The sequence below is a fragment of the Patiria miniata genome, unplaced genomic scaffold (assembly GCF_015706575.1).
Source record: "Patiria miniata isolate m_02_andy unplaced genomic scaffold, ASM1570657v1 HiC_scaffold_6, whole genome shotgun sequence".
In the NCBI taxonomy this organism is placed as follows: domain Eukaryota; kingdom Metazoa; phylum Echinodermata; class Asteroidea; order Valvatida; family Asterinidae; genus Patiria; species Patiria miniata.
In genome coordinates, this window is record NW_024037073.1 from 19,018,103 (window position 1) to 19,045,157 (window position 27,055).

The following is a 27,055-nucleotide window of genomic DNA, read 5'->3' on the forward strand; positions in this document are numbered from 1 at the left end:
TCGTATATGGAAATCTTTCCGCAGCCTGCACTAAACATGCTGAAGCCGTTTTTATTGCGCAATCGAATTGTCATGTTTTAATTTTTAATTTCACTCCAAAATTAAATCATTGCCATGTCTGTCATGTCTCCACCAAATGTATATCGGCAGCTACAATTTTGGTGGAAACAAATAAATAGAGTACACGTATGTATTGTCTGTTATTGTATTTGCAAAATATATTGCAAATGTATGGATGAAAGGGAGGCAGACTGGACAAGGGAAGTGGATGGGAAGTCTTGGGGAAGAGAAACAGATTTAGTTTGGTTTCTTTGCCTTATGCTCATGACTTCACGATTGGAGATACCCGGTAGGGTTTGCCAAGCTAAGTGGTGATCAAGACGATGGTGGTGTGCTTTGTACTGTACATGTATTTGATAGTGACAGTGTGCCTTATGTACCTGAGTCATTCCACGAAGTTGAGATACAAAGTGTGACATTGGGGTCAAATTTTCAAATTGCTTGTACAAGTTTTGTTTATGCATTTTTTGATAGCCCATGTATTGTGGTTTAACAATTCTTTCAAATTTAAGTCACATGATTTAGGAAAGTTGGTAAATTTGTACACAATATATATTTACATGTAATGACTATGGAGAAGTTGTGGATGTAACCGGAAGCCACGTTACATCCAAACTTTGTTTTGTTCATAATTAATACTTCAAAATGCTTCAAATTCACACCAAACTTGAGTTTATCATCAAATAGCTTCATTTAATAATATCCATACTTGAATACTTAAAAAACTGCTAAAATTGTTATTTCCAACAACAAAAAATAATGGTTGTGGATGTACAAGTAACATGTGGGACAACACTACATCACAATGAGGTATTCTTCACCTCGATATGAATGGAACTAAATGTTGTTTGTGTTTAGAAATGTTGTCCCCAAATCTCTGTTTCAAGGGCAATTGCAGATTGCAGGTCATGATTTTCATACTTATTTTAGGCATGACCATGTCAACCGGTTGTGGATGTAACACGGACACCATGTGCCCACAGGCATTCATAGATTTTGTTCATATTTGGCCAAAACATTTATTTGCATAGACTATGATCACATTATTTTACAAATACCAGTTCAATCATGAAATATTGGGGTCAATCCGACCTAAATTGCTGCAAAAAGAAAACTTTGCACAAGCCAGTTGTGGATGTAACATAATATGAAACAAGGGACACCCATATGTTACATCCACAACCCAATTTTAAATTGTGCATGCCATTTTGGCAAAACATTTTAACATCTGATATTTATATTTTTTCAATAGAAAGGGTACATCTTCTCGCTGTAATTTGTGTAGAACCTCAACTCCAGTCCACTTGTTTTCTTTTCAAAATGAGTTATTTTTGAACTGTAGGTTTCTTTGTCACACTTTTTCCTCATTTTTTTATGCCAGACGCCATAACATTTACAGAATTTGGGTATGAAAGTTATTTTTGAATTTCATCGAGCATGGTATCATTTAAAAGCTTATCTTATAGCCTTATTGTCAAATGACATTAGTTTTAGAAATATCCATTCTTTAACAAAGAAAAACTGTTTTATAATCAGACCTCAGAAAACTATGGCCTGTTCCTCAACTTCATGGAATGACCCACTTCAAAACAGAAAGTCATTTTACCTTTTTTAGAACACTGGCTTTATATCAATACGTATTGCCTTCAAATTTGTTGTACAAAATAAGCAAGAATTTTGGGACCCCTTTGCCATATAAGAGAACAAATATCCACTCTAAACCTAAATCTGTCAGTTCCAAATGATATGTACATTATATACTAGAAACAAACAAAAACACGTTTTGGATTGATAAACACTGTCATGACTGTGTCCGAAATAAACACAATTGGAGGGATCCCAAACTTGACCAATGCCAGAATGTTTTACTCCCTCCAAAAACTTGACATGTGCTCATTGTTCAGCCCAATCCTCCCCCCTCCCACATCAAGCTCAAGTGCAGTCAGGGGGGAGGGGGGGGGGGTTAAGATGGCAAACTACACTTCAAAAAGAAACAGCGAGATCAATATAAGGCCAAGTAGAAAAAAAAATTAACCAGTTTCTCCTCCCCACCCGCTTCTGTTTTTTTCAAAACATTTGTTCATATTGTCTTATTGTTTGTTTCCAACAACACTTAGCTAAATAAAAGGGTCTGGGTCCTTTGGACACAATTTGACATCACCAAAGGAGTCATGAACATGGAAGAATCCATCCGGCATCACAGAAAATCCGCCATCTTGCGGGGAAAAAAAAACAAAAAAAAAACAAATGCCTGTCTCCTTCAATATTTTTTTCAAAAAGCCCAGATGAGAAACTATGATTTTTAACTCGGCCTAAAAGCAGCAGCACAAAAAAAAAAATGGTGTCATAAGTGTCACGTGACTTAAACTGCATTTTATAATCGCGAGCAAATACGAACAGGATTTCTTTCCTTCCTCAGACAGATCAAGCACCTTGAGGGCTGATTTGCCTTGCAGCATGCATAAATTGAAGGTTTTGTTGCACCTTGATAGTTGACTCAGTATCCTCTTGAATGCATTCACTTTTGAGCACTGTGGTCCACTGGTTACAGTGTGTGACTTACATGCGGTGGTACAAGGGTTCAAACTCTTAACAGGAATGTATCATAATTGTGTTCTTGAGCATGACATTTTACCACAATTGCCTAATTTCACAGAGGTGCTTAGAAGGGGTGTCGGACGCTTCGCCCCATTTCCACGTCGCCCCATGTCACTTCGCCCCTAACCACTTCGCCCCATCCCCACTTCGCCCCATCCCCACATCGCCCCATCCCCGCTTCGCCCCATCCCCACATCGCCCCATCCCCGCTTCGCCCCATCCCCACTTCGCCCCATCCCCACTTCGCCCCATGTAGATTGGTTCCTCCAAGAGTGAAATTAGGATGTCAAAGGTATTGTCGTTCTCAGATAAGTGGGAGACGGGTTGGTATAGCCGGGTCTTTTAGGCCAAAAAAAAATAAAATATTCGGTCTCTGGTCAGACCAAAGTTCCGGAATTGACGCGGCCACACGGCTTTTTTGGGGGGGGGGGGGCTTTTTTTTTCTTCTTCAAGCTTGGATTGTAGTACAGACAAGGTGGGGTACTATTTTGCTTTTTTGGTGTCCTCATGTACATTGGTGTCCTCCATAATTTGCCTTGTTCATTTGGTGGGCTAATTCTTTCCGTTGGTTAGCAATTAGTGTATCTGTTGGAATTGTTTTTAAGCCAATAAAATAGATGAGATTTTTTTTTTCTTTTTACATGTAACGGCTGGGGCGAAGTGGGGATGGGGCGAAGTGGGGATGGGGCGAAGTGGGAATGGGGCGAAGTGGGAATGGGGCGAAGTGGGAATGGGGCGATGTGGGGATGGGGCGAAGATGGGATGGGGCGAAGTGGTTAGGGGCGAAGTGACATGGGGCGACGTGGAAATGGGGCGAAGTGTCTGACATTCCTTAGAAGATAATAGAAATGAAGAACAACATGTGCATTTTTCATGCAAAGCAGCTCAGTATGAGGCTATCACTAGTCACAGGCAGTGTACGCCACATTTTTTGGCCATTTTTTTTGGGGGGGGGCTAGATGTAGTACCCTGTTTTGCTGAGCAAAAATTTCTTTGCTGAAACTCTGTGATTTCGGCCCTTGGGGTGCACGTACACATAAACATTTCCACTGTCCTAGGGGATTGGAACCGGGTACTAGAGTACCCCTCTGCTGATGTCAGGAACCGGTTCCAGATTATGGGATCGGATACCCGTAATCAACTTCACAAATTACTAAGTAACTGCTCATACAACAAAAAAGAAATCTTTCGAATGTCATTTTTGGGAATGTTTAAAAATGAAAACCAGTCTCCATGGAAAACCTGTAACAGATTTACGTGCATTTTAACGCGTGACAGCTAGATGACGCTCGAGAAAGTTGCAGTAACAGTAAAGCTATAAAGCTTTCAGACAACTTCCAGGATTTGAATTTTGGGGTTGATTTCCATTTACAGACCACCAGGTAAAAGTGTACCCGGGTACCTGTGAACCTGTGTTTTACATCAATAGGGTATCCAGTTCCTGTAGTGAGGTGGCAGCAAGTCATTTTTTGCAAGTCCAAGTCAAGTCACAAGTCATTGTTTGCAAGTCCAAGTCAAGTCACAAGTCAAAGCTGGTATTTACAAGTCAAGTCACAAGTCACAAAAATAGTGACTCGAGTCCGACTTGAGTCCAAGTCACATGACTCGAGTCAGCAACTCTGTCCTGTACTACCCGTAAATTTGCACCACTACATGTGTACACTGTGCAGTATAATTGCATGTTCAGGGTGAGTAAAAAAACAACGAAACTCAAATGTTGGGACCATTGTTATAGGGAAGCTCTGCATATACAAAAAATGTAGCACTTTCAAAATCTAGGATATGAAAGCCCAATTCAACTTTTACTTCTAGTGTAGTCCTGTGGGAACGGCCCACTTAAGTGTGGGTTCTCATGGAAATCAATTTGTTTTTAGTTATAAAATTCTGTTTTTGTAAAACTGCATGTTGGAAAGTATTTAGTGAGGTTGAGGTAAACATTTTACTTCAAGTCCTCTTTGCCATGTTCAGAGCTGCGTAGGACTGAAATGTGTCCAATTTAGAAATATATTTAACAGGTCTGACACCAATCAAAATGTCAGGTAATTCTATATACAACGCCATTATATACAATGCCTGAATAAATCTCCGTCAAAGTAAAAGTTCCATTCCACGGTAAATAAGTGTTCCATTGCATGGTCAAATTATTGGTGGGCCTGACCACCAAAAATTTGTTTGTATAAAACAAATGACTGTTTCACATTCGTGCAGTGGATAGAGTAATTTCATTCAGTGGCAATGTTCGTAAAATTATTCTTACCATTGCACTCATAAACGTTCATTATTTGTATACTGTTTCCCAGCTGAATTGAGCAACTATAACCAATGCTCAAATTACGTTTTGCCCTTCACCGACTTATAAACACTGTATGCTCAGTGTGTTACCTCACGAGTGAAAGCTGGAAAAAAATCACTCGGGTGGGACTCGAACCCACGGCCTCCTGCCTTCTATTGCAGATGTCTTACCACTCGACCACCGAGCTAACGGGATCGGTTGGCTGGTTCGAATCTGATGTACATAGCAGCTGATACCGTATTAACTATTCATAAGAAGGAATTTTTAACCGATGCTGTTATTTTATAACCAATGCTGTTACCTATCCATCCTTTGCATGTCATCGTTCAGTGCATTTTTTTTAATATTCAAATTAATTGACCTAATTTTTTCTTCTTCGTTTTTTTTGCCTTTCCTCGGCAGTGACAAGTCCTACATGGCAACCGTGGTGGATTTTCTCCAGGACGCCTACAGCGGCAACAAAGCGGAGGACAAAGACAAGATACTCTGGGTGAAATTTGAGAGGGCGTGTTCACCGCGAGGTGGGTCAGATACAACCTGAGAATGCATTCGAATGGCCTTTGATATTGTCTGTCGCCATGGGAGTCACAAAAAGTAATTTTGTTTCATTACGAATTGCCATTGGATCTTGAGAGGCGTACTGTGAGAAATCAAAACAAAATGAGGGAAGGGGGACACGGTGTGACACTAGATGGCACTGTTCATGCAACGAAGTCGTATTTGTATGATACAAGCTGACGTATCAATGCTTTGCATCCTTTGCCAGCTGCATGTTATCCTATGTCCTTCATTTTCAATTGGTTAGGGTAGGGATTCACCCCCTCCCCACCCCTTCCCCGCCCCCAACATATCAATACCCTTATCTTTCAGTAGACTGAAAAATGTCGGCAACAACTTGCAGACAGCTGATTCAATAATCATTAACCCTCCTGCTATTTAAAAAGTCACAGACAGTTATAATATCCATCCACTTCCCACGCTATACTTTTAACAAATGCTAGTCACCAGCAGTCAGATCATAATGTCAAGCAAGCACTGTGACTAGTCAAACTCAGTCACCAGACCGTCAACAGACCATGAACAGACAAAGCAGGCAAGTTGTGGCCACAGCTGGCTTATCAATGGGTGTCGGACGCTTCGCCCCATTTCCACGTCGCCCCATGTCACTTCGCCCCTAACCACTTCGCCCCATCCCCACTTCGCCCCATCCCCACATCGCCCCATCTCCGCTTCGCCCCATCCCCACTTCGCCCCATCCCCGCTTCGCCCCATCCCCACTTCGCCCCATCCCCACTTCGCCCCATGTAGTATGAAAAAGGTGAAGGCTAGGGGTGCAGACCAAATAAACTGCCAAAGACCCCAGATAATAAATGCTCCCAATTCTAGAAACTTAGGAAAAATACAAACTCTCTGATGAGGTGCTCGAGACACAGATGAGAGAAATGATGGCTCTATCCCATTCAGAGACGCCTCTCCTATTGGCTTGTGAATCATCAGCCGCTGGAAGCGGCTGGATTCAAAAGAATCCGTAGGTATGGGTCAGTGAGTTAAAAGGAACTCACTGCCTTGAGGAAAGTGTTCCGTCAAAATTTGTCTGATATGTGACACTTACAACTTCATTTAGATGAGATTGGTTCCTCCAAGAGTGAAATTAGGATGTCAAAGGTATTGTCGTTCTCAGATAAGTGGGAGACGGGTTGGTATAGCCGGGTTGGGAACAAAGTTGGATCTTTTACTTCAAGCTTTTTTCTTGGTAGGGGAGAGCCTAGCTTGAAAGGTTGGTTATGAATTGTTCATTTGGTGATGGGCTAATTCTTTCCGTTGGTTAGCAATTAGTGAATCTGTTGAAATTGTTTTTTAAGCCAAAAAAATAGATGAGATTTTTTTTTACATGTAACGGCTGGGGCGAAGTGGGGATGGGGCGAAGTGGGGATGGGGCGAAGTGGGAATGGGGCGAAGTGGAAATGGGGCGAAGTGGGGATGGGGCGATGTGGGAATGGGGCGAAGTGGGAATGGGGCGAAGTGGTTAGGGGCGAAGTGACATGGGGCGACGTGGAAATGGGGCGAAGTGTCCGACATTCCTTATCAATTACCCACAGCCAAAGCAAAGCTGTATCAAGTTACATAAACAGTCACGGCCAGACAATCTTGCTTTAGGCTGGGAATTCTTAATTGTTGAAAACAGTCACTTGATTGATTTTGACTGAAAGGACTAATTGGCACAGAATGTATGTTTACATAGGAGGGTTTTAAGAGAATCCAACAGTGTTATATATCAAGTGTTTTATATAAGCAAATGTGTGAAATATCTCCAAACAAATTTATTTGTTTTAGGCCAAAAATTCAGGTTCAAGTCACTTCAAAACATTAAAATATAGGTTAACTCATTGATCCCCCTGAAAATGATAATAGATTGGAATCTTGTTGAATTGAAATATTGCCTTTTCAAAGAACCGGAAAATGTGTTTAGATTTAGAAATCATTCAGTAACTGTCCATTCCCTGGTTAAACAAATAAATATCTCGAACACGAATTCATCTTCTCGATTTCAGTGACATTAACTAATACAACATAGTTATACTACCTACGTGTACACATTAGTTTCAATTTATGACACACACGCACTGACACCCATGGCTACACCTGATCCCAATCGATTGTGACATTTCAATTAGGCTAAGGGACATTTGCATATTTGATTATGCACACATCACCCACAAAAAAAAATCCATTGTTCGTTCAATACTCATTGCCCGTGTATTACTAGTGCGCTATCCCGCCATCGTTTTTTTTTTCTTCAATGAGAGAAATCTCACCCTCTTCCTGGGCTCGCTGGATCATATTAAATTTTCAGTGACATATTATCGAGAGGGAGAAAAGAAATTGCTCTATGCCTTTCCTGTTCATAAGTAATGATGTTGAACTGAATATATGGACAAATCGTCACCGTTTTCACGAAGGGGCGAATTTCATGAAAATCGTCTTGTTTTTCGAAATTTGTGTTTGGGTGAAAATGAACAAATATATCAATAACGACAACCTGGTGAGGCTATACTTTCAAAAAATTAATTAAAATCTTAATTAACCTAATTAACAAATGGGCGAATTTGCCACAAGTGCTGTTTTGCGTTTTCACGAAGGGCGAATTTCCGCACTCTATTAATAAATTTTCAGTAAATATATACATTGTAATACACGTACATTATGACATGTTATCACAAAGGGGCAAATTTCAGGCGCGTGCCATAAAATGTTTTCACGAAGCGGCAAATTTCAAGGCGCATGTACAGTGGGGCAGAATTTGCGCGAACTGTACAAAAAATGCATTGACTCAGACCGCAGTACATAATCTGCACATAATCACTCTAGCGTTTTCACGAAGGGGCGAATTTGCTAATTAAGTCGCTTTTTTCGTTTTCATGAACAGCCACTTTTCTTAATTAATTAATTCTGCAAAACTAATCACATATTTTTCTTAAAGTTTTCTACATTGAGAAAGATTACAATCTCTTCTTTCCTCTCATACCTAAATTTTGCATATTTTATGCATAGTGCTTTAAGTTCCAAATTGTCAAATGAAAAAGGGACCAACTTTAAACACGATTATCTCAAATGTTTGTTCAGACAGTGAAATACTGAATTCGCCTCTTCGTGAAAACAGTGACGAAATTATGTGGGCCAGACTGTAGTAGGGTCGAATGGTAGGAACATTCCTGATTACTGAACTTGTGCAATGTATAGACCCGATACATGAACAATATATTTAATTTTAATTGTGACCACTTGATATCTTCACATCAATGCCCGACCTTTGGTGGCTGCTGATTGAGGTCACTTAGCGGATTAGTCTCGACTGGTACGGTTATGCGCTTGATGGTAATAATGATATTGCACTGCGTTAATGGTACCCTCTTTTTTGAAACGGGAAAACCTCTCTTTAATGGACAGTGCACAGCAATCAATTTAGTGGCTTTGAAGGTACAATTTTAGCCTGATCAAGTATGGGACAGATCCCTAGATAAGAGAGTGTTATTGAAAATTTGCCTTCTGGTGAAAAACAAAATGCAGTAGCCACAGTGTAAATAATTAATAGAACAGACATTTTTTAGGGGAATGCATGTATGGCCTAGTTGATATTTTGTGACGCATGATTAGAAGGTCCAGGGTTCAAATACAGCTGCGGGACATGTGCTGTGTCCTTGGGCAAGCCACTTCACCCCCATTTGACCTCTCCACCCAGGAGTGTAAACGGTTTCCGGCATTAGCTGGGGAGTATCCTGCGATGGTAAGCATCCCATCCAGGGGGAATCGTTTCACGCCAAGGAAACCGGAGATAATCGCTGCCCTGATGGGCCACATTGGCTTGTGACAGACTTTACTTACTACTGCAGACATTTTGTCTCTCTTTGATTACAATGTGTATTTTGGTCTCATTTTGCAGGGCACCTGAGTAATCCTCACTATGTCAACCAAGAAGGTTTGGAGGAGCCAATATTCCTGGTCATCGGCTACGCCAACGGGGTCCAGATATGGAGTATTCCTGTAAGATTCGAAATCATTTAAAAATAAATATTCCCTAAAGCAATTATTTTTAAATTTCTTTTAAGGTTGAACAAGGAAATTGACTAGAGTGGGCCTTGAATATGCGACCTCCAGATTACTGTTTCGGTGCTCTACCAAAAGCAATTTTTCCCAACAAATGCCTTAACTTTTTCATTATATTTTCAATTTATCATTTTCCGAGCCTGAGCAGGGAGCATTTGCCCTACCACCCTCCCCCTCCTCCCCACCCCCATCAAATAAACAGCAACATGACTTCGCACCTCTTTTTCCTTTTTTTCTTCTTTTTTTTTTCCCTCTTGTTTTTTTTTTTTTTCGGGGAGGGGGGGGGCCTGCCCCCTCCACGATGCCCATGTGCATGCGGCACCTCACTCGTCATAACTGGATAACCTGATTTTGAGATCTCCGATTTCACACACCACTACAAGAAAGCTGCATATTTTTTTTTAAATTAAATTGTCAATTAATGCTAGATGTTTCTATTTGTTCAGCCTAGCGGTGATGCCCAGGAGGTCTTGTCACTACGGCAGGGTCCTGTTAGAATCCTGCGCATCCTACCGACGCCATACATTAACAGCATTCGGAATCATCAACAGGACAAACGACCGTTGGTGGCACTGTGTGATGGAGCAAGGTACAAAATGGAAATTATTATAAAACAAAAAATTAAACTGTTTGTTTAATTGTCTGTTTTACTAAATTCTCAAAATGAAGATAAAGACAGAACTGTTACATTTTTAAGACCAAAGAGTGTCTTATTGATAAAATGCTTTTATTTTAACCTGATGGCCATTTTCAAATATTTTTTAAACCTGACATATCATCCCAGAACTAGGTTGAAGTCATCAGAAAAAAAGCTTCTTGTGAGCTATTACTCTCGAAATTATTGCAGTTAAAACACTTAAGCTGGGATTGTCCATTACTGTCAAAGCATTATGTTAAAAGAGATGTACTTGTATCAGTTTAACCCTCCTGCTATTTGAACAGTCACAGACAGTCAAAAAAGCAGTCATCTTCCCCTGCCATGCCTTTTACACAGGCTGGTCGCCAACAGTCAGAACATACCTCAAGCAAGCACTGTGACTAGTCAAATTCAGTCAACAGACAAAAGCAGGCAAGAAAGAGGCACAGCTGGCTTATCAATCACCTACAGTCAAAGCATAGCAGTTTCAAGTAACATAAACAGTCATAGCCAGTCAGTCCTGCTTTATGTAGGCTGGGAGCTCTTAACTGTTGAAAACAGTTGCTTGATTGGTTTTGACTGAAAGGACAACTTTGCACAGAATGTATGTCTACATAGGAGGGTAAAAGTGCTAAAATACAGCTTCTTAACCCCCCCTTCCTTTGTTAGGAAAAGTAGGTCACATTAGTTGGTAATAATGATAATATTGGGTACTTTTATAGTGCTTTTAACTAAGATCCAAGCACTTACGCTATTTTTACCCCTGCTCACTGGGCCAATGAAACATTCGAAATACAATCTCAGCTCCCTGTGGAGAATACAGCTCGATGCCGCCATTTCAGCACAAAGCAGCTAAAATCAACCACAATAACCATCTCTGCCCTCACAGGTACTCATTTACTCCTGGTTGGAGAGAAACAATGCGTGACAAAGTGCCTTGCCCAAGGGCACACGAACCATGACCCTAGCTTGGACTCGAGCCCACAACGTGCAGAAGTACCTGCAGACCACAAGTTCAATGCTCCAGACCACGAAGCCTTGGAAGTCCACTTTTGACAACTTTTTCTTACTCAGAATTGTTCCACTTTTATTGATGACATTTGAAGTCTTAAAACAATAGTTCACCGAAGTGCAGTGCATAAGAGATTCTTATGAATGGCATGTTATTTTTTTTTCATTGTGACCAAAACAGTTCTAGCCAGCCGTTCTGCTCGGTGAGCCTTTTGTCCCTCAAGACAGGCGAGCAAGTCCACAACATCGCCTTCAAGACACCGGTTTGCGATGTCCTCTGCAACAGAAGGTACATGTATGCTCCAGTCCAGTGTTTTATATTGGAACTGTGTTGAGTAAAACTTTTTTGAAGGTTTACATAAATGGGTCATTCTTTATATTTTAAGATCCATTTTTTTTACATCTTAGTCTATGGAATAGCCACTTGCAGACAAGCGTCTATGACATTCGCACAGATTCGGTGATTAATTATGCAAAACGAGACTGCGTCTTGACCTCAAGATTCTGACCATTCAACGGGTGCTTCTATTGGGTCTTGGGTAACCCGTTCTATTACAAAAACATGGCAGCCAAATTAACCAATCCCGCAATACGCACGATGCGCGCGCCAATCTTCATACAAGGAGCAAGACTGTACATACCATAATATAGCTAGAGGGGTGTCCCCAAAAACATGAGGTAAAATTGTTGAACAAAATCGGACATTTATAATTTTTTACTTTTTTTGACTTTTGGACCGAAAAGTTGTGATTATTTGACCGAAAAGGTATTTATGAATGAGAATAATATGTACTTGGCCGGTATTAAACACTCTGTTTAAGACCGGTTGGAGTCTGGATGCTGACAATTTGGGTACGTATCAGCATCCAGACTCCACCGGTCTTAACAGAGTGTTTAAAACCGGCAAATCGCACATTTATTCCCTTAGTAAAGGCACCTTGTCTTGAACTGTTGACGATGTCGTGTGTTTCTCGTCCCCAGACTGATTGTGGTGGCGCTGCAGGAGAAAGTGGCAGCATTCGATGCGGTGTCCTTCAAGAGCCGCTTCTGCATCACCAGCTGCTACCCGGCCAGCTCGCCCAATCTCAACCCGCTAGCCCTGGGGACTAGGTGGCTTGCCTATGCCGATAGGAAGGTATGGTCATATCCCTGTTTGAAATTTTTTTTGTGAGACTACATAAAAAAGTAACGTCGTGAAAATATCTTAATGGTAGAGTACAGCATTTGTCATTTGTACATTTTTTTGGCAACAAAAGTGCTCAAAATCTAAAGAAGGGAGCTTAACAACTAACCTGATGAAGTTTTAGCTCAGTGAATGCTGTATATCCCGAGAAAACCATATTCTAGAATCTCGATTTCAATTCAAAAGTTGCCGAGTCATGTTTTGAATTGCGCCCGAAATCAGCGTCCGGGACACGTTCTCATTCAGCAGATTGCAGCTACGTGATATCACACACTGAACTGACGAATGATAGCAACTGTGCGCGAGTGTGCGTCGTGTCAATGCGTGCGCGCACTCATTCACGGCTTCACCAAAATAACAACGAACTACTTACGGAAATCTCCAAGAATGCGTCTTTAGACGCATCGTTTGAAAATGTCCTTCTTTGATTGTTTTCTTTAAAATGACAGCATGCCAGAAAGAATAATTTCACAAGGAGTTAAATACCATCACCATCTTTAAACCAAGTATGCTTTTCAACAATAATTCGTCAGTTACTTTTTGGATGACTGAAAATGATGGACTGTACCCTTAACATTGTTTTCAATCTATTTTTCACCGTAGTTGGTACCCAGTCATCAGAGCGGTGGCGGAGTGTGCAGGGAATCCAGCCAGTCATACAAAGCGACGGTCATCCATGCAGCCAAGGTAGGTCACCTGACTTATTATTGGCAAACCATTGGCTGATTTTCTAACCAATCAGAAATTAAGGAGAGCATTAACTCATTTATTCATAAATGCCTAAGACAGTTTAGCCATTTCTATTGGTTGAGAGCCCGTCTGGTGGTCGGTCTTATACCACCGTTTAACACCGGTCGGCGATGTTTAAAACCAGTCACAGATAGTCGCCCTCGTTTAAAACTGCTCTACCACACTATTGTGCCCTTAGTAACATGTTGATGACGACTATTGCGAGGCCCCTAATTTTTAGTCGAGGCAAGATATTTGCTGAGACACTCAAAAATTGTTGGCTTACAGTCACTTGAGTCAATACATTTGCATGTCGTGTAACTTTCCGAGTTAGGGCCTGTAAACTCGGAAAGAATACAGTACTTCTAGCGGTACACTCTTATATTGTTAATCCCTTTGTCAACAACCCGACCCCTGTTATCAGATACTGCTGCTAATCCCCTGCACTTGTCAACATCAGCTGTGTGACAGCACATGTGGCTTGATTACACTAAGTGTTAGGGATTATAAAGCCAGTTTTTGGACAATGGATTAAGATAGATTAGAGGGCTGGCCAGTTTACAGTTAGATTGACTGTTTTCTCTCAGAAGTTTGTAGTGGAGGTTACTCGCAATGTAATGACTCGAGTTCAGTGGAGCCACCAGAAATTACAACTTGAGTTGGTCTTGAGTAGAGTTAATTGACTCAAGTCATTTACATCTCCTTGTTGCGTTTTATTTATTTGTCAGGCAATCACAAAAGGCATATCAGCATTCAGTGAGTCCCTGGGCAAGTTGGCTACCTCCAAACTCTCTACCTCCCCACCCAGACAGGAGAGTCCCACTGACAAACCCAGTGCCGCACCCCTGAACGCTAAGCACGGCACCCCGGGGGTGGTGACTGTCATCGACGCTGCCTCGGTGGAAGGAGAGGTGAGGTTGCCTGTGAAACCTGGCATTGTTTTATGAAGCACTAGTCTATCGTAATATAGGCTGTAATGGAAAGCACATAACGAATGATGACTCTTGTAAACGATTAAAACAAACCTGTGATAAAATGCATTGTAAGTTATCTTGACTCATTGGGTCATCATAGCATAAGAGTAATCTTGTCAGATACAATTTTTACATGAAGAACCAAGACACCAAGACACAATCCTAATTCTAGATATTTATAGTATATGGTGTTACAAACTTTAAGATGCATAAAAGGAATTTGTATCATGAGTAGGCTTGACTGACTCTGCATTAAAATTGAATAGAATCAATTCCAAAATAAAAAAGTGGCACATGTAATATTTGGAAGACTTGACTCCCTGTAAAAAATGCCAATCCGAGTTTTAGTCCAGACAATTAAAAAAGTAATTTATGTGATGCATTAGTGAAAATACACAAAGTAATAACCTTACATAAGCCAATTACTGAAGGTTTTTCTGAACGCTTTTTGTGGGATAAATTTGGAGTCTATTCTCAACTGAATAGCGACTCTCGGATGTAATCTGAATTTAAAAAAAATGGTCATTGGTGGCGTCACTCAAGCCTTCTCAACAGCATTTTTAATAATTGTGCACATAGCACATAACTGATAATGTCAAATTCTCCCTCTTTTTCCACAAATTGATGTGGATTATGAATGATGATTCGGTCTGTTTTTCAGTTCAACGTGACGGAGGATACCAGCAGCGACGGCATCGTGGCCCACTTCCCAGCCCACATCAACGAGTCCATCTCAGCCTTGACCTTTGACTCCAGCGGCAGCCTGCTCTTCACGGCCGGGTCCCAAGGTCACAGCTTCCACCTATTCCGCCTCATGAGCCACCCTTGCTCCTCCGGCCTAGGAGCCGTCCATCACCTCTATACGTTGTACAGGGGAGACACTGCAGCTAAGGTAATGTCGTGCACGGATGTCACATTTTGGGGGAGGGGGGAGGGGGGATGTTTAGTATGCATGGGCGTCAATCGGTGGGGGACGGAGGGGACAAGTCCCCCCACTTATTAAAGTGGGGGGGGGGGGGGGGGAGGGGGGGATATCATATAGTTTCCCCCCTCCCCCACTTTTTTTCGTCCCCGAATAAAAATTGTAGCCTATATAGGATTCTACAGCTTGGAAAAGCTGATTCAATGACTCCAAACTTGAAAATGATGTTTAAATGGTAATATTTTGCTAAAACAAATTGGTTAAATTGGGCTTTGCGCTACGCTCGCATTAGTTCTGATCAAGGTATGTTCCCCCCCCCCCCACTTTTGAGAAGTGATTGACTCCCTTGTTGGTATGAGATGCCCCCTATTCATTCCTTTTGTTTTAGGAGGTCACAGTTCAAATCCTGCTCCACTTAATTCCATAAACTTGTGAAGACAATTTTGGAGAATCGTTTCAGAAACTGGAAAATAAAAAGACTGCTCAGTATAGATGTCAGAGACATCACTTTTTTTTTCATTTTTAAATATTTGTTTTGCTTTAGCCATAGAATATGCCTTTTTATGCTTTGCATGGATTTTTTTTAATTTCAGGTGCAAGATGTGTCGTTCACCAACGACAGTCGCTGGGTAGCAGTTAGTACAATGCGAGAGACCACGCACGTATTCCCCATCACGCCCTATGGAGGTTAGTGACTGCAGGAGCATTAGAAACTGACATATCTTGTGTCTGCTTGTTTTTGCATGTGTGGTATGGAGTGTGTGTGACCAATTTCCAACTGAATGTACATCCGTTTGTAATGTCACGGCAGCAAAAATGATGTTCAAGTGTCTCTAAATAGCAGTAATGTTTTGTATTTTTACGGTGTTCTCCTCGAGGGGTTTCAGGCACCGATAAAATTGTGCCATGTGCTGTTAAAATTTTTACAGCCCTGCTGTTTTTTCATATTACCAACATAAACATTATCATAACTCCTCTTAAAATTGTCAGTGTATAATTTTTTTTAAACATGAAGGGGTATAATAAAAAAGAATTCAAAACTATTTAAATATGTTCATAACATGGAATTTGCGTCAGGGTGATGTGAATTCAATATTGGGGTTTTGCCTTTCACTGACGTATTTATATATAAATGCTGTATACTCAGTGTTGTCCCGCTGCTATATCAGATTCAAACCAGTCGGCCGACCCCGGCAAGCTCAGTTGTTGTGTGGTAAGACGTCTGCACCAGTAAGCAGCAGGTCATGGGTTCCAGTCCTACCGAGTGTTATTTTTTCCTCTCGTCACTTGAGACAACACTGAGTACACAGTATTTATTAAAATATAAAACGTCAGTGAAGGGCAAAACCCAATATTGTATTTAAATTTGCTTTGGTGAATTACATGGAAGTCCTTGAAATTCTTTAGTCAGAAATTAGCTTCTTGTTACTTTGAATCACAAAATTTATTATTATTTTTGTTCAGGCCTTGTGAGCTCAAGAACCCACACCCCTGCCAAGATAGTTAACAAGGAAAGTCGGTTCCACAAGAGCGCTGGGCTAGACGAGTTGGTTGATACGGGAAGGGGTAGCCCAGTTCATGGGCTGTCAGAAAGCCCAACTTCCTCAGGTGAGTGGGGTACCCAGTGACATGGGATGGATACCCAGTGCATGGTGTAGGTACCCAGTGGTATGGAATAAGTACCCAGTGGCATGGGGTGGGTACCCGGTGCCATGGGATGCTTTTATGGGAAAGGGTAGCCCAATTTATGGGTTGCCAGAAAGCCCAAAAAAATCCTTACATGTGTGGGGTACCGAGTTGCAAGGGGTGGATACTCAATCTATGGGATATTTTTATGGGACTGGTAGCCCAATTCATGGGTTTGCAGAAAACAAAACATCTACATGTGAGTTGAGTACCCAGAGGTATGGGCTGGTACCCTGTGTATGGGATAATTTCATGAGAAACCCAGTTCATTAGCTGACGGAAACCTCACATCCTCACATCCTCACTTGAGTTGGATGTTCGTTGGTATGGGTTGGGTACCTCGTGCATGGGATTAATTATGAGGTAGAGTAGCCCAGTTCATGGGCTGGCAAAAAAACCAATGGTTCTTAAAATCCCAACTGACCGCAATGTTAAGTGAAAACCACTGATTCTTCTCGAAACTATTTTCGTATTAGTGTTGGTCACTTTACATATTGTTTTTGGTAAACTTCTCTCAGTTGAGAAGTACCATGCAAAGCCTGTGATTGAATTACTTTTTCATAGGATAGGCTACCAGTGTTCATTGATGGAAGCAGCTTTTCAAATGCTGCCTTTTTTTGATGACATTTTCCTATTTGTGTCATCGTAGGTTTCCATTCTCCAGAACCCATCTCGTCCCTCTCCCACTCCGGCGCTCTCAACAACGTAGCCGTCAGCAACCCCCGCCTGCCCCCCTACCCCCCTCCCGTCACCGTCACCCCCTTGGTCCAGATCAAGCAGCCGGCCATCCTGGCCTCGGTAGGGGGCGCTGTGGCCGGCATGACGGGTAACGCCACCCGGCCGCGCAGCGCGTCCTCCCAGACCGCTGCTGTGAGCGACTACGTCTGCATCAGCACCTGCTTCGCTAGCTCCAGGGGACACTTCGTAGCCAGCTCCAAGGGGACCAGGGAGAAAAATGGTAAAGTTTGGGCAGCAAGTACAATGAAATCTCGATAAGTCAAACCTCAAGGGAACATGTTCAAAATTTGACTTAAGCAGAGGTTGTATATCATTGTTATACTACTGAAGGGAATGGATTCTTTGTTTGACTTAACAGTTGTTTTGAGTTATCAGAGTCTGACTTATCGAGATTTTACTTTAGTACAGAAAAGATTTAACCCTTTTTTAATCAAAACTAATTGTATGTTTTACACTTCGAAACCCCTCAGATTTTCTCCTACGGAAATGTTTGGAATGCTTATGAACTGTAACGTGAGAAAGGTTGTCCATACAATTGTTAAAGAAGTGTTGAAGACTAATAGGTTAATAAATGGATGTTTATTAGGCAAGATAATCACCGCTAGGCGGCAAAACATTTCGGGTAAATTTTGGTGGTGTTGCTTGATGGTTTTAGCACAAAATTGTGCTAACCTAGCATGTTTCATGGCAAGGACAGGCTAAGGATTGCACAAGAAAAGCCAATCACAGCTCAATTGTGATTGAGTTTTCATTGACTTGTGATTGACCCATTATTGTCTTGTTACAAGCCTCTGAACTGATGAAGTACAGTCGAATCTCGTTAGTACAAACTCTGTTAATACAAAATTCTGGTTATAACAAACATAAGGCCTTGGTCCCGACTGTGCATAATGTGCACAATGAATGGGACTGATGTTCCTCTTAATACAAATTTCTGATATAACAAACAATTTGGCTAGGTCCGAACGAGTTTGTTATAACGAGAGTCGACTGTAACACTTTGTTACATGTGTGCTTTCTTATGGGAGCCTGGTGGGAACAACAGTTTCGTGATTGACTTAAGATTGACTTGTGATTGATATTTGACTGAGTTGTGAGTGACATGAGATTGACTTGTGATTGGCATATGACTGAGTTGTGATTGTCTTAAGATTGGCTTGTGATTGACCTATGATTGACTTGTGATTGAGGTATGACTGAGTTGTGATTGACTAAAGATTGACTAATGATTGACTTGTGATTGACTTGTGACTGAGTTGTGATTGACTAAAGATTGACTAATGATCGACTTGTGATTGACTTGTGACTGAGTTGTGATTGACCTATGATTGACGTATGACTGAGTTGTGATTGACTTGTGATTAAGTTGTTATTGATTTGTGATTGATTTGTGATTGACTTGTTATTGACTTGTGATTGAAATATGATTGACTTGTGATAGACTTGTGATTGAGTTGTGATTTGATTTGAGATTGGACTTGTGACTAACTTGAATACAACTCTGACATGACACAGCGTTCATATTGTACAACGTCTTTCTCTGTCTCCCAAAGACGGAGGCAAGCAGACATCGGTAGACTCACTCTTCATCATGGGTTGCCATGGCAACTTGGTGGAGCACCTCCTGGAGCCAAAGATGCTACCAGGGAGCGCTAAGAAGAGCGAGGATGGCGCTCTGGAGCTCAGCGTCACTGAGCACGCTCACTGGAGCCTTCAGAGGTCAGCTGACTTCAAAATTTGCTCTCTTCAAAAAAATACAAAATTTCACTGTAACGGGTTGTTGTGTTTCATTTGCTCAAGCATCATTACACGTTTTTTGTTTTTCGTTCTTGACTATTTAACCCCTTAAGGACGGGTTATAATGGGGACATTCCTCCACACATAGAGCAAGTGGCCCGCATGACTGCACAGCCTTTGTGTGGTAGCGGGACTGCACAAAAGCAGCAGCTTTGGAACTACCCACTAGCCGTGTGCCACGGCATACCACAGCTGGCAACTGCATTCCAATGAGGATTAGCGGCCGCGGCCATGACCGCTTCCCGAGCGCATGGGGTTAAAAGAAAATTTCACATTTGGAGGAATGATATAAAAAATATTGACTGCTTCGAGTGGTGTAGTGAAACAAATGCCCATAGTGATCCCTTGAATAATAGAATGCTCCGCAGATCACTGGAGGCTAGTTTTACTGTACCACAAGTAAAAGCAGGCAGTGTTTTGTTTCGCAACAACTTATCCCCTGACTGTGCACAGTTTAAGGGATATCTGATTTTTTTTTTATTTGGAACTAATTGAGAATTCATCAGTATTTTGCCAAACCTCTCCTTGATAAATTTTTTGCATCTGAAATTTTAATGTGTCACATGCGTGTGTGTAGACATGGGCTGCTGTTGTCATACTTTTCCAAAAAAAAGGCTGCTGTGGTATAGCCTTTTTTTTTTAGTTCATTGTAAAATACTTAAGATAGTGAATATTACATCAAAAGACAAGATCTGTGGAAGGAGAAAGTTAAAGTTGTATTGTGTTTCTTCTGCTTGTCACAGAGGCATGAATTGGTGCGAGCACCGGCCCCCATTGAGTGGTCTCAACCATCTACTACTGACCAACGATGCCAAACACACAGCAGCTAACACAGCAGGTAATGCAGACAGCTTCCAAAAGATTTAATGTCTGTGTTTAATTGTCAAAGATGTTAAAAGGAAACATGCAATAGGATTTTTATGACTTAAATACTTTGAAAACAGCTTTCTTGCCATGCAACTATGACTTTCCACCTCCTTTGTAGCAGTAAAAGGGAGAAATTTCAACATTTTAGTTTTTATGCTTATGAATATTTCCATATTCATGAGCTAAAGCGTGATGTCATTCACGGCAGAACAGTAGTGTCTCCATAGCTTTGTGTACAAATGTATATCAAACTTTTCTTCATTTTCTTGGAGTAATTAAGTTCCACTTCTTACGTGTTTATCATGTTAACAGCTTGTTTGGACAATTTGTGGGTAGTTTTGAAGGACTAATTTCTGTACTGTTCATATACACTTTTGACAAGGAGTACCTTGTGCGACAAAAGCAAAATAGTGCCCTCTTACATGTATTGATGAAAGGATTTGCTAATAATTGAAAAATTACCACTTTCTTGTCACTTCCAACGTAAACAAGTATTAAGATCTTGTATGTATTGTTGCAACACATAGTAACGTGCATGAAAACAGGATGAACTGAATTTCCACTGCATGTTAACTTTAACAGTGTCATAATGACTTCTTGGACAGTCTGTGAATTTCAATTTTCAAGTCAGGATAAGAAATATTCAAAATACACACCATGTTGTTTCAGACTGATAACTCTTCTGTTTATTTTTGTCTCCCAAGGATCGATGCTCAATTCAGTTCCGAGAAGTGAGTCATCAGACAGTATCCGCTCAGCCCACAGCAGTCCAGACAGTGACTTTGATGAGCCCTGGCTATCGCAGGTCAGCAGCAAGCCAGACTGAACAGAACTGAGCCTTTCACACACGCCCAAAAACCTGCAATTTTTGTCACAAAAGTCGCTTTAACCCTATAGTCAATGTACCGCCCCAAACTGCCCAGCCTATTACTTCCTGCCCAAAACCGCCGGGCACTCAATGTTTCATAGATTCATCGGAAAATAAACACAATGTAAAATGATGTAGTACAGGTGCTAATGGGTTAATGAAAAAAAGAATTCATGAAAGTAGGACACTGCTCAATTTGTAGCTTCTGAATGGACACCAAATCCTCTATTAGGCCATGGGCCAAAACCTGTACGAGGTCTAGATATAAAGCTGACACTAAAAAGTTGAGACGAGACTGCACGTTACAGGTTTTGGCCCACTGCCGATATGGGCCACAAATTCCTGTTGTTTTGGTCAAGTTGCATGCTCAAGTCAAGAATTATTAACCTGAAAAGATTTTTTTTTTTAAAGTGAAAAAAATATTGAAATGTCTGTAGGCAGTGTTGAAAACTAAATGTAAGACTCCTTAAATAGGCATATTACATCCAGTTGGTCTACACTGAAGGCTTTTGTGTGGTTCTTCTAAAAACTTGAATCACAATTGTGTGGTTGGGTTTAGGAGCTCACCTTAGTGTTGGGGATTACCACATACATAAAGTACAGTCAACCAGCCAGGAGTTAGTACAGAGAGCATGTGCAATGTCTTGCCTACTATTCTCTGATTCACTTAAACATTGACAAACTAAAAACTTGCAGTTAGCAACAAATTTGTATGAGGAATATAATTAATGAACTACAGTGGCCTCTTAAATACATTTACAACAACTAATTCACTTTGTGCATGTCTAGGTGGAGATGGTGACCCACGCGGGCCCCCATAGACGCCTATGGATGGGTCCCCAGTTTAAGTTCAAGACGGTACCTCAGCCCAGCAGCACTACTGTACTATCCTCTACATCGTCCGCGTTGCTGTCAGACGGACTGGAAACCAACCGAACGGCCATGGAAATGACGCAAGATGACGTGGACCTTAAATCGCTACGGTAGGACAAACAATCCAATATTATACTACTGACTTTTTCTAATTTATACATGTTTGTACATAATTGTAATGATGATATCATACTAAATGTTACTACTACTACTACTACTACTACTACATATTTCCTGGACCCCATTATTTACCACTGGGGAAATTTTTGTGGAGCATGCTTAGCACAGATATCCGCTGAGCGTAGAAAGTTTTTGCTGTGGACACCATGCAGATGGTACTGTGTGTCCATTCGTGAGACATATATCCTCTCTGAATGTTCCCTGATTTCTAGTTGCTAGTTTTGCTGCATTGCCGAATTCGTTAGCATAGTGACTCTGGCCAGGGCCCAATTTAACTCGGATAACTAAGTTGGTGCAGAACAAGTAAAGTGTCCCGTAAGTTGCAGGTTCGAATCCTACTTGTGTCAATTTCTTTGCTTAGAAATGAATGACAGCAATTTCCTCAGTCATTTATTTGATGATTTTCTTCTTTCTTTTTTTCTCTTTTTTTTCTGTGTGGATAGGATTCAACCCTTGAGGTCAGACCCTGTCCCGACCCCACAGCTGAGGTCATCCGAGAGGTCAGCTCAGCCCCTGGCATCCAGCCAAGAAGCCTCCTCCTTGCCGACGAGTATAGAGTACGGCTCAGGTATGTGAATCCCAACATTCCATCACGCTTTGTGTTAAACTCTCAGTAGAATCCTAAGTTCCTGCAATTTACAGCATAGCTCTATCCTGGTCTGTCATCGGTGTCTCTAGGACTCGCTTGTCTAATTGCTGTGGATCTTTCTTATACTGGGCTACGCAACTCACTCCCTCGGTTATGGATATTCATTCTCGTTACTCCTTCATATCTAGTATTTATTTCAATCATCCTTTCGCCTGTTTTACACATTTACACAAAGTTGGGCTAAAGATCATAGAAACTGTGAGTATCCACATCAACATGCTCTTCGGTACCCCCTATAGATATCCTAGTTGAACAACTGAAAGGATTAAACAAAAAACTCCATGCACCTTTTTGCCAGTGACTTTTCTGAGTCTTCCAAACCCTACCACTTTGCAGAAATCCAACTGCGCATTCTTCAGTCTTGAACTTGCAACGGGCTTTGAGTCAAATATTAAATATAAAATAGCCGGAAGCCACCTTTAAATTTCCCTATTGTAGTTACCTTCGCTTAGAGTTTGCTGCTCTGCAGTTGATTTCAGAAAGTTCTGGAAGGTCCAAAGCAAAAACGACCTGGATTGACCTGTGCGATTGGAAGGGGTCAATTTGCACATTGCACATTTTTCTACATCGGTAGAAATTCAGTATCATGAAAAAAAGCTGCATGCAGGAGTTACCTGTATGTAAAGAAGAAGAGGTTGGTGTCTTGGTGGAATAACCTGCTCGCTCGTCTGTCTGTCTGTCTTCTACTCCCTGCCCTCCCCAATTTTTCTCATCTTAAGTGACTTTCGATTAAGGCTGAAAGTCACTGCTAGCTCTACACAGCTGACTCATGTAATGTTGCCTTCGAAAGCAGTGACCCATTTTTTTCACCCAAAAACCCGCCGACCAACTTGTGTTTGCAGATGCGAAAAAGCGTAGCCAAGCGGGCAAAGCGATGGGTCCTTCCGACAGTGAGGCAGCAGCAAAGCCACCGGACGCGGTGACAGACCCCGAGACAGACAGGCAGGCGCAAAGTAAGGGCAGGCGCAAGAAAAAGAAGAGGGGGAAAAACTCGGCCAAGGACATGAGGCAAACGGCGGAGGGGGACGTCGCCGAAGAGTTAGCAGCAGGACCTGAGTGTTTCCCACGAGAGATTGAAGACAAAATAGAGATTTTAAATCCCAAAGCAAAACAGGATTTGAACAGGGTTGAGCACAAAGGTAGGAGGGTAGATTGACTCACAAAAACGTCTCATGGTTGCCGAGTACTGACGTTTGGAGTTTTAGGAATGAGGAATTTTGTAGTCAGAACCAATTGAATCCCATCAACTCCAATTAAAAATCCAACGTTTGCAGTTACATTCGTAGGACTGTAGTACAGAACCCATATCTCATATGCACACATACCGGAATTTACTGTCTAACTTCAGTGACTGCTTGCTTGAGTTTGATAGAGTTTCAATTTGAATTTATTTTTCTTAAGATTATTTATTTAGATATTGCTTTGCCCCTGTTTTTCATCGACATGTTTGCCAGAATGATCAAAGTTTAACTTGCAGGCTTGAATGTTTCTCTGTTTTCATCAGTATTAACAAATGTATGGAATTGTTTGGATCTATAAAAATGCCGCTTTTATTCCTGTCGTCTACTAGTTGTGTGTATGTGCTGGCGTGCTGTTAAAACTGTTAACAGCATTGGAAAATATTAACATGTTAACATTGATGCAAGACTCATTGTCCATATCAAAGCCATTTGTTTAATGCTTTAGTGAACGCATGTTATTGTTACAGTGTACAGTGCTTTATGTCTCAGAGTATTTCCCACGAGGCAAAATGTCAAGACTTTTTGAAATGTACTCAAATGTCAACCACAACCACATGCATGTAAACATATATACAAAGCCCTTTACCTGAAGTCTACATGTATGATCAGGCTTAAAACCCTCAATTCTTAATGTTTTGCTAAAAACGAAAAGGTTCAAAATGCTGGCCATCTGCAATAGAGCTGGCTGCTTCTGTCCACTATTGACCTATCGCCGTTTGGGAGTTAGCCACGCCCCTTAGACAACCCTATGGAGTTTTTGTACACTCAGTTTGTTTGTCTCAGATATTGCGGATTTCGCATCCATTTGTATATCAAGTAATTAGACAATATTTCACAAGCTGCGTTGATGCGATTCTAACACGATTCTACCACGTTAGGTCAGTTGTCACTGAAGGGTTAAAGGTCTGTTGTCTATCAGCTTCATTTAAAAATATAGTAAATATTGCGCACGCCTTGTGAATAAACATTTCAAGTGACCGGTCATTTTGTCTTAGGAGCCTTTGACCAGGCGGTCAATCTTCTAGAGGTCAGCTGCGGCAGCTGGCCAGAGAACAGCTACCAGCGAGGCTCGGAGATTGTGGAGGAGAGACTGCGGCAGACCATCGCCGACGCCATGGCTGAATCGCCCATGATGAGCAGAACGCCGCCTACAAGACACAAAGGTGGGCAGGCTAAAAAGGGCTCAGGCCAGATTAGCATATTGACAGAACTGCTGAATCTTAACAGGTCCCACAGACTTATACACCTGATGCACTGTGTTGCGTCTGGCAGGGTCAGGGTTAAAACTATTGTAAATAATGCGCACAATTTTTATTGTTATGTATGTTTTATGTTTTTACTTGGCCTGCAATTGGCGGTTATTTGCTGTTGGCTGGGAGAAATAAATAAATAAAAAAATTATAAATAATAACCCCAGTCTCAGTTTGCAATAGTAAACGAAAATATTAGTTACTGGAATCCATAGTTCTCGTTTGACCGTGCTTTGAGATTTCTAAACCCCCTATGTTGGTAGATATTCACACTTTGTAAGTAGGCCGTGTACTCTTTATACCGCCCCAAACCGCCCCAAGCACACTCCGGTTTTATGGACTCATCAAGGAGTTAATACAGTGGAACGCCGCTATAATGATCATCGCGGGATCCACAGAAATTGTTCGTAATAGCGATCGTTCGGTGTAGCGATTTTAAGCCGTCGGTGCTCAGGTAGCTTGAGGCTTGATAACTTGAGGTTTTCACACATCAGTGTACCCACTTTTGATCATTGTTATAGTTTAGTGGCATTTCTCACCCAACATGCAAAGTGGCGAAACTTGTCCACGATTCAACTTAAATCTACAGCAACTGGTGGCTTTCCCCTTCTATTCCTTGGGGAAATCATAGCCACCTATCACTCTTCAACATAAAACCTGATGTTAGCACTGGCCGCTTGACGTTCGAGAATTAAAAAATGGCCCAAATAGTCTGTGAATACGCTGTAGATTTAGGGTTTTTGCATTGACATTTTCAAGCAACAATGCTCAGTGTGGTTTGTACACAAAAATCGGGAGTCAAGGCTGATGTTCGGTATAGCTGAATGTTTGGTATAGCAGTGTTCCACTGTAGTACAATGTAATACAAGTGTTGTAGGGTTAAAGGGAAGATACATTTGCAAACGTCAAAAAACAAAATGATCAAATTACCACAAATATTTTTACTGGACTGTTAGGGAATGACAGTCTAAAGCATCCACTACAAGCATGGCTCCTGGTGTGCTGACATTTTTAAGTAAAGTGGTATATTTGTGTCAATTTCCAATGCTGGTCGGCCGACCAGCGTTGGAGAAAACTGCCTTTTTTTTTCAAAAACTGCTCCTTATTTTTCATATTTAGTTATTCCTCATTTTCTCTGCAATTGATTACACACCTGTGAAGGGGTACAAGCCTTCTAGACTGACTCTCTGACCTTACAATTCCCCAAGGTCTATAAATTGCTCCGTCTCATCTTAAGTGGGGTCAGGGAACCAGACTACAAGCACATGATTGGGTTTCTTGGTTTTTCCAGCATCTACGAACCAAAACGTGAAACAAGTCAGTGTAACAATATTTGCTTTAACATACTATTCCTCCAAAGCCATTTATTTCTGAAAATTACAGCAAAAGCAAATGTTGTGCATTCCCTTTAACAAATTTGATCTTGTAATCTATTCCACCAGAGAGGGAGGTACTACTAGACAACCCGGACCTACTCAGTTCCAGTGCAGGATCGGCAGACAGCGCTGTGCATTCCTACGAGGCGCGTGGTTCCCCGGCACACAGCATGGATCACATACTGGTCTTCCCCCCAGCCAGCGGGTCGCCAGACTCAAACTGAACTCCCTGCCCCCCAAAAAGCATGTACATTTCCCTAACCTTCATTCTTCTGAATTTTTTTCATAATGCATAATTCTTACACAAACTTTTTGTGTGTCTCTCTTCAGATCAATAGACTCGTAGTCAAGTCAATCCCAAGTTGAATCCCTGATCGTATTATTACAAGTAGCAGGGTTAAACTCAATGAAGAAGCAGTGTTTTTTTATCACGGTTCATTGGAATGGGCTCTGTGCGCCGACAAAGAGGGCGCCCTTTTACCTAACAACAATGTCCCATGGGCGGGACATTTCGCTGG

General features: G+C 41.4%; 1 protein-coding gene across 2 annotated transcripts in view; it reads left to right on the forward strand.

Moving 5' to 3' along the window:
• LOC119742491 (breast carcinoma-amplified sequence 3-like) overlaps positions 1–26,827 on the forward strand; it is a 30,478-nt gene extending 3,651 nt beyond the window's left edge. Inside the window, exons 2-20 of one of the 2 annotated variants that reach the window (XM_038218431.1) lie at positions 5,354–5,472; positions 9,393–9,493; positions 10,003–10,145; positions 11,386–11,493; positions 12,186–12,339; positions 12,991–13,074; positions 13,845–14,027; positions 14,752–14,982; positions 15,606–15,699; positions 16,477–16,620; positions 17,348–17,656; positions 18,990–19,155; positions 19,977–20,071; positions 20,805–20,905; positions 21,758–21,951; positions 22,465–22,589; positions 23,513–23,809; positions 24,907–25,074; positions 26,604–26,827. In XM_038218431.1, coding sequence (XP_038074359.1) covers positions 5,354–5,472; positions 9,393–9,493; positions 10,003–10,145; positions 11,386–11,493; positions 12,186–12,339; positions 12,991–13,074; positions 13,845–14,027; positions 14,752–14,982; positions 15,606–15,699; positions 16,477–16,620; positions 17,348–17,656; positions 18,990–19,155; positions 19,977–20,071; positions 20,805–20,905; positions 21,758–21,951; positions 22,465–22,589; positions 23,513–23,809; positions 24,907–25,074; positions 26,604–26,761 — 2,974 coding nt within the window. In that variant the 3' untranslated portion in view covers positions 26,762–26,827. The remainder of the gene's footprint in view (positions 1–5,353; positions 5,473–9,392; positions 9,494–10,002; positions 10,146–11,385; positions 11,494–12,185; positions 12,340–12,990; positions 13,075–13,844; positions 14,028–14,751; positions 14,983–15,605; positions 15,700–16,476; positions 16,621–17,347; positions 17,657–18,989; positions 19,156–19,976; positions 20,072–20,804; positions 20,906–21,757; positions 21,952–22,464; positions 22,590–23,512; positions 23,810–24,906; positions 25,075–26,603) is intronic. The other variant, XM_038218432.1, reaches the window with a different exon arrangement.
• Positions 26,828–27,055: the final 228 nt, after the last annotated feature.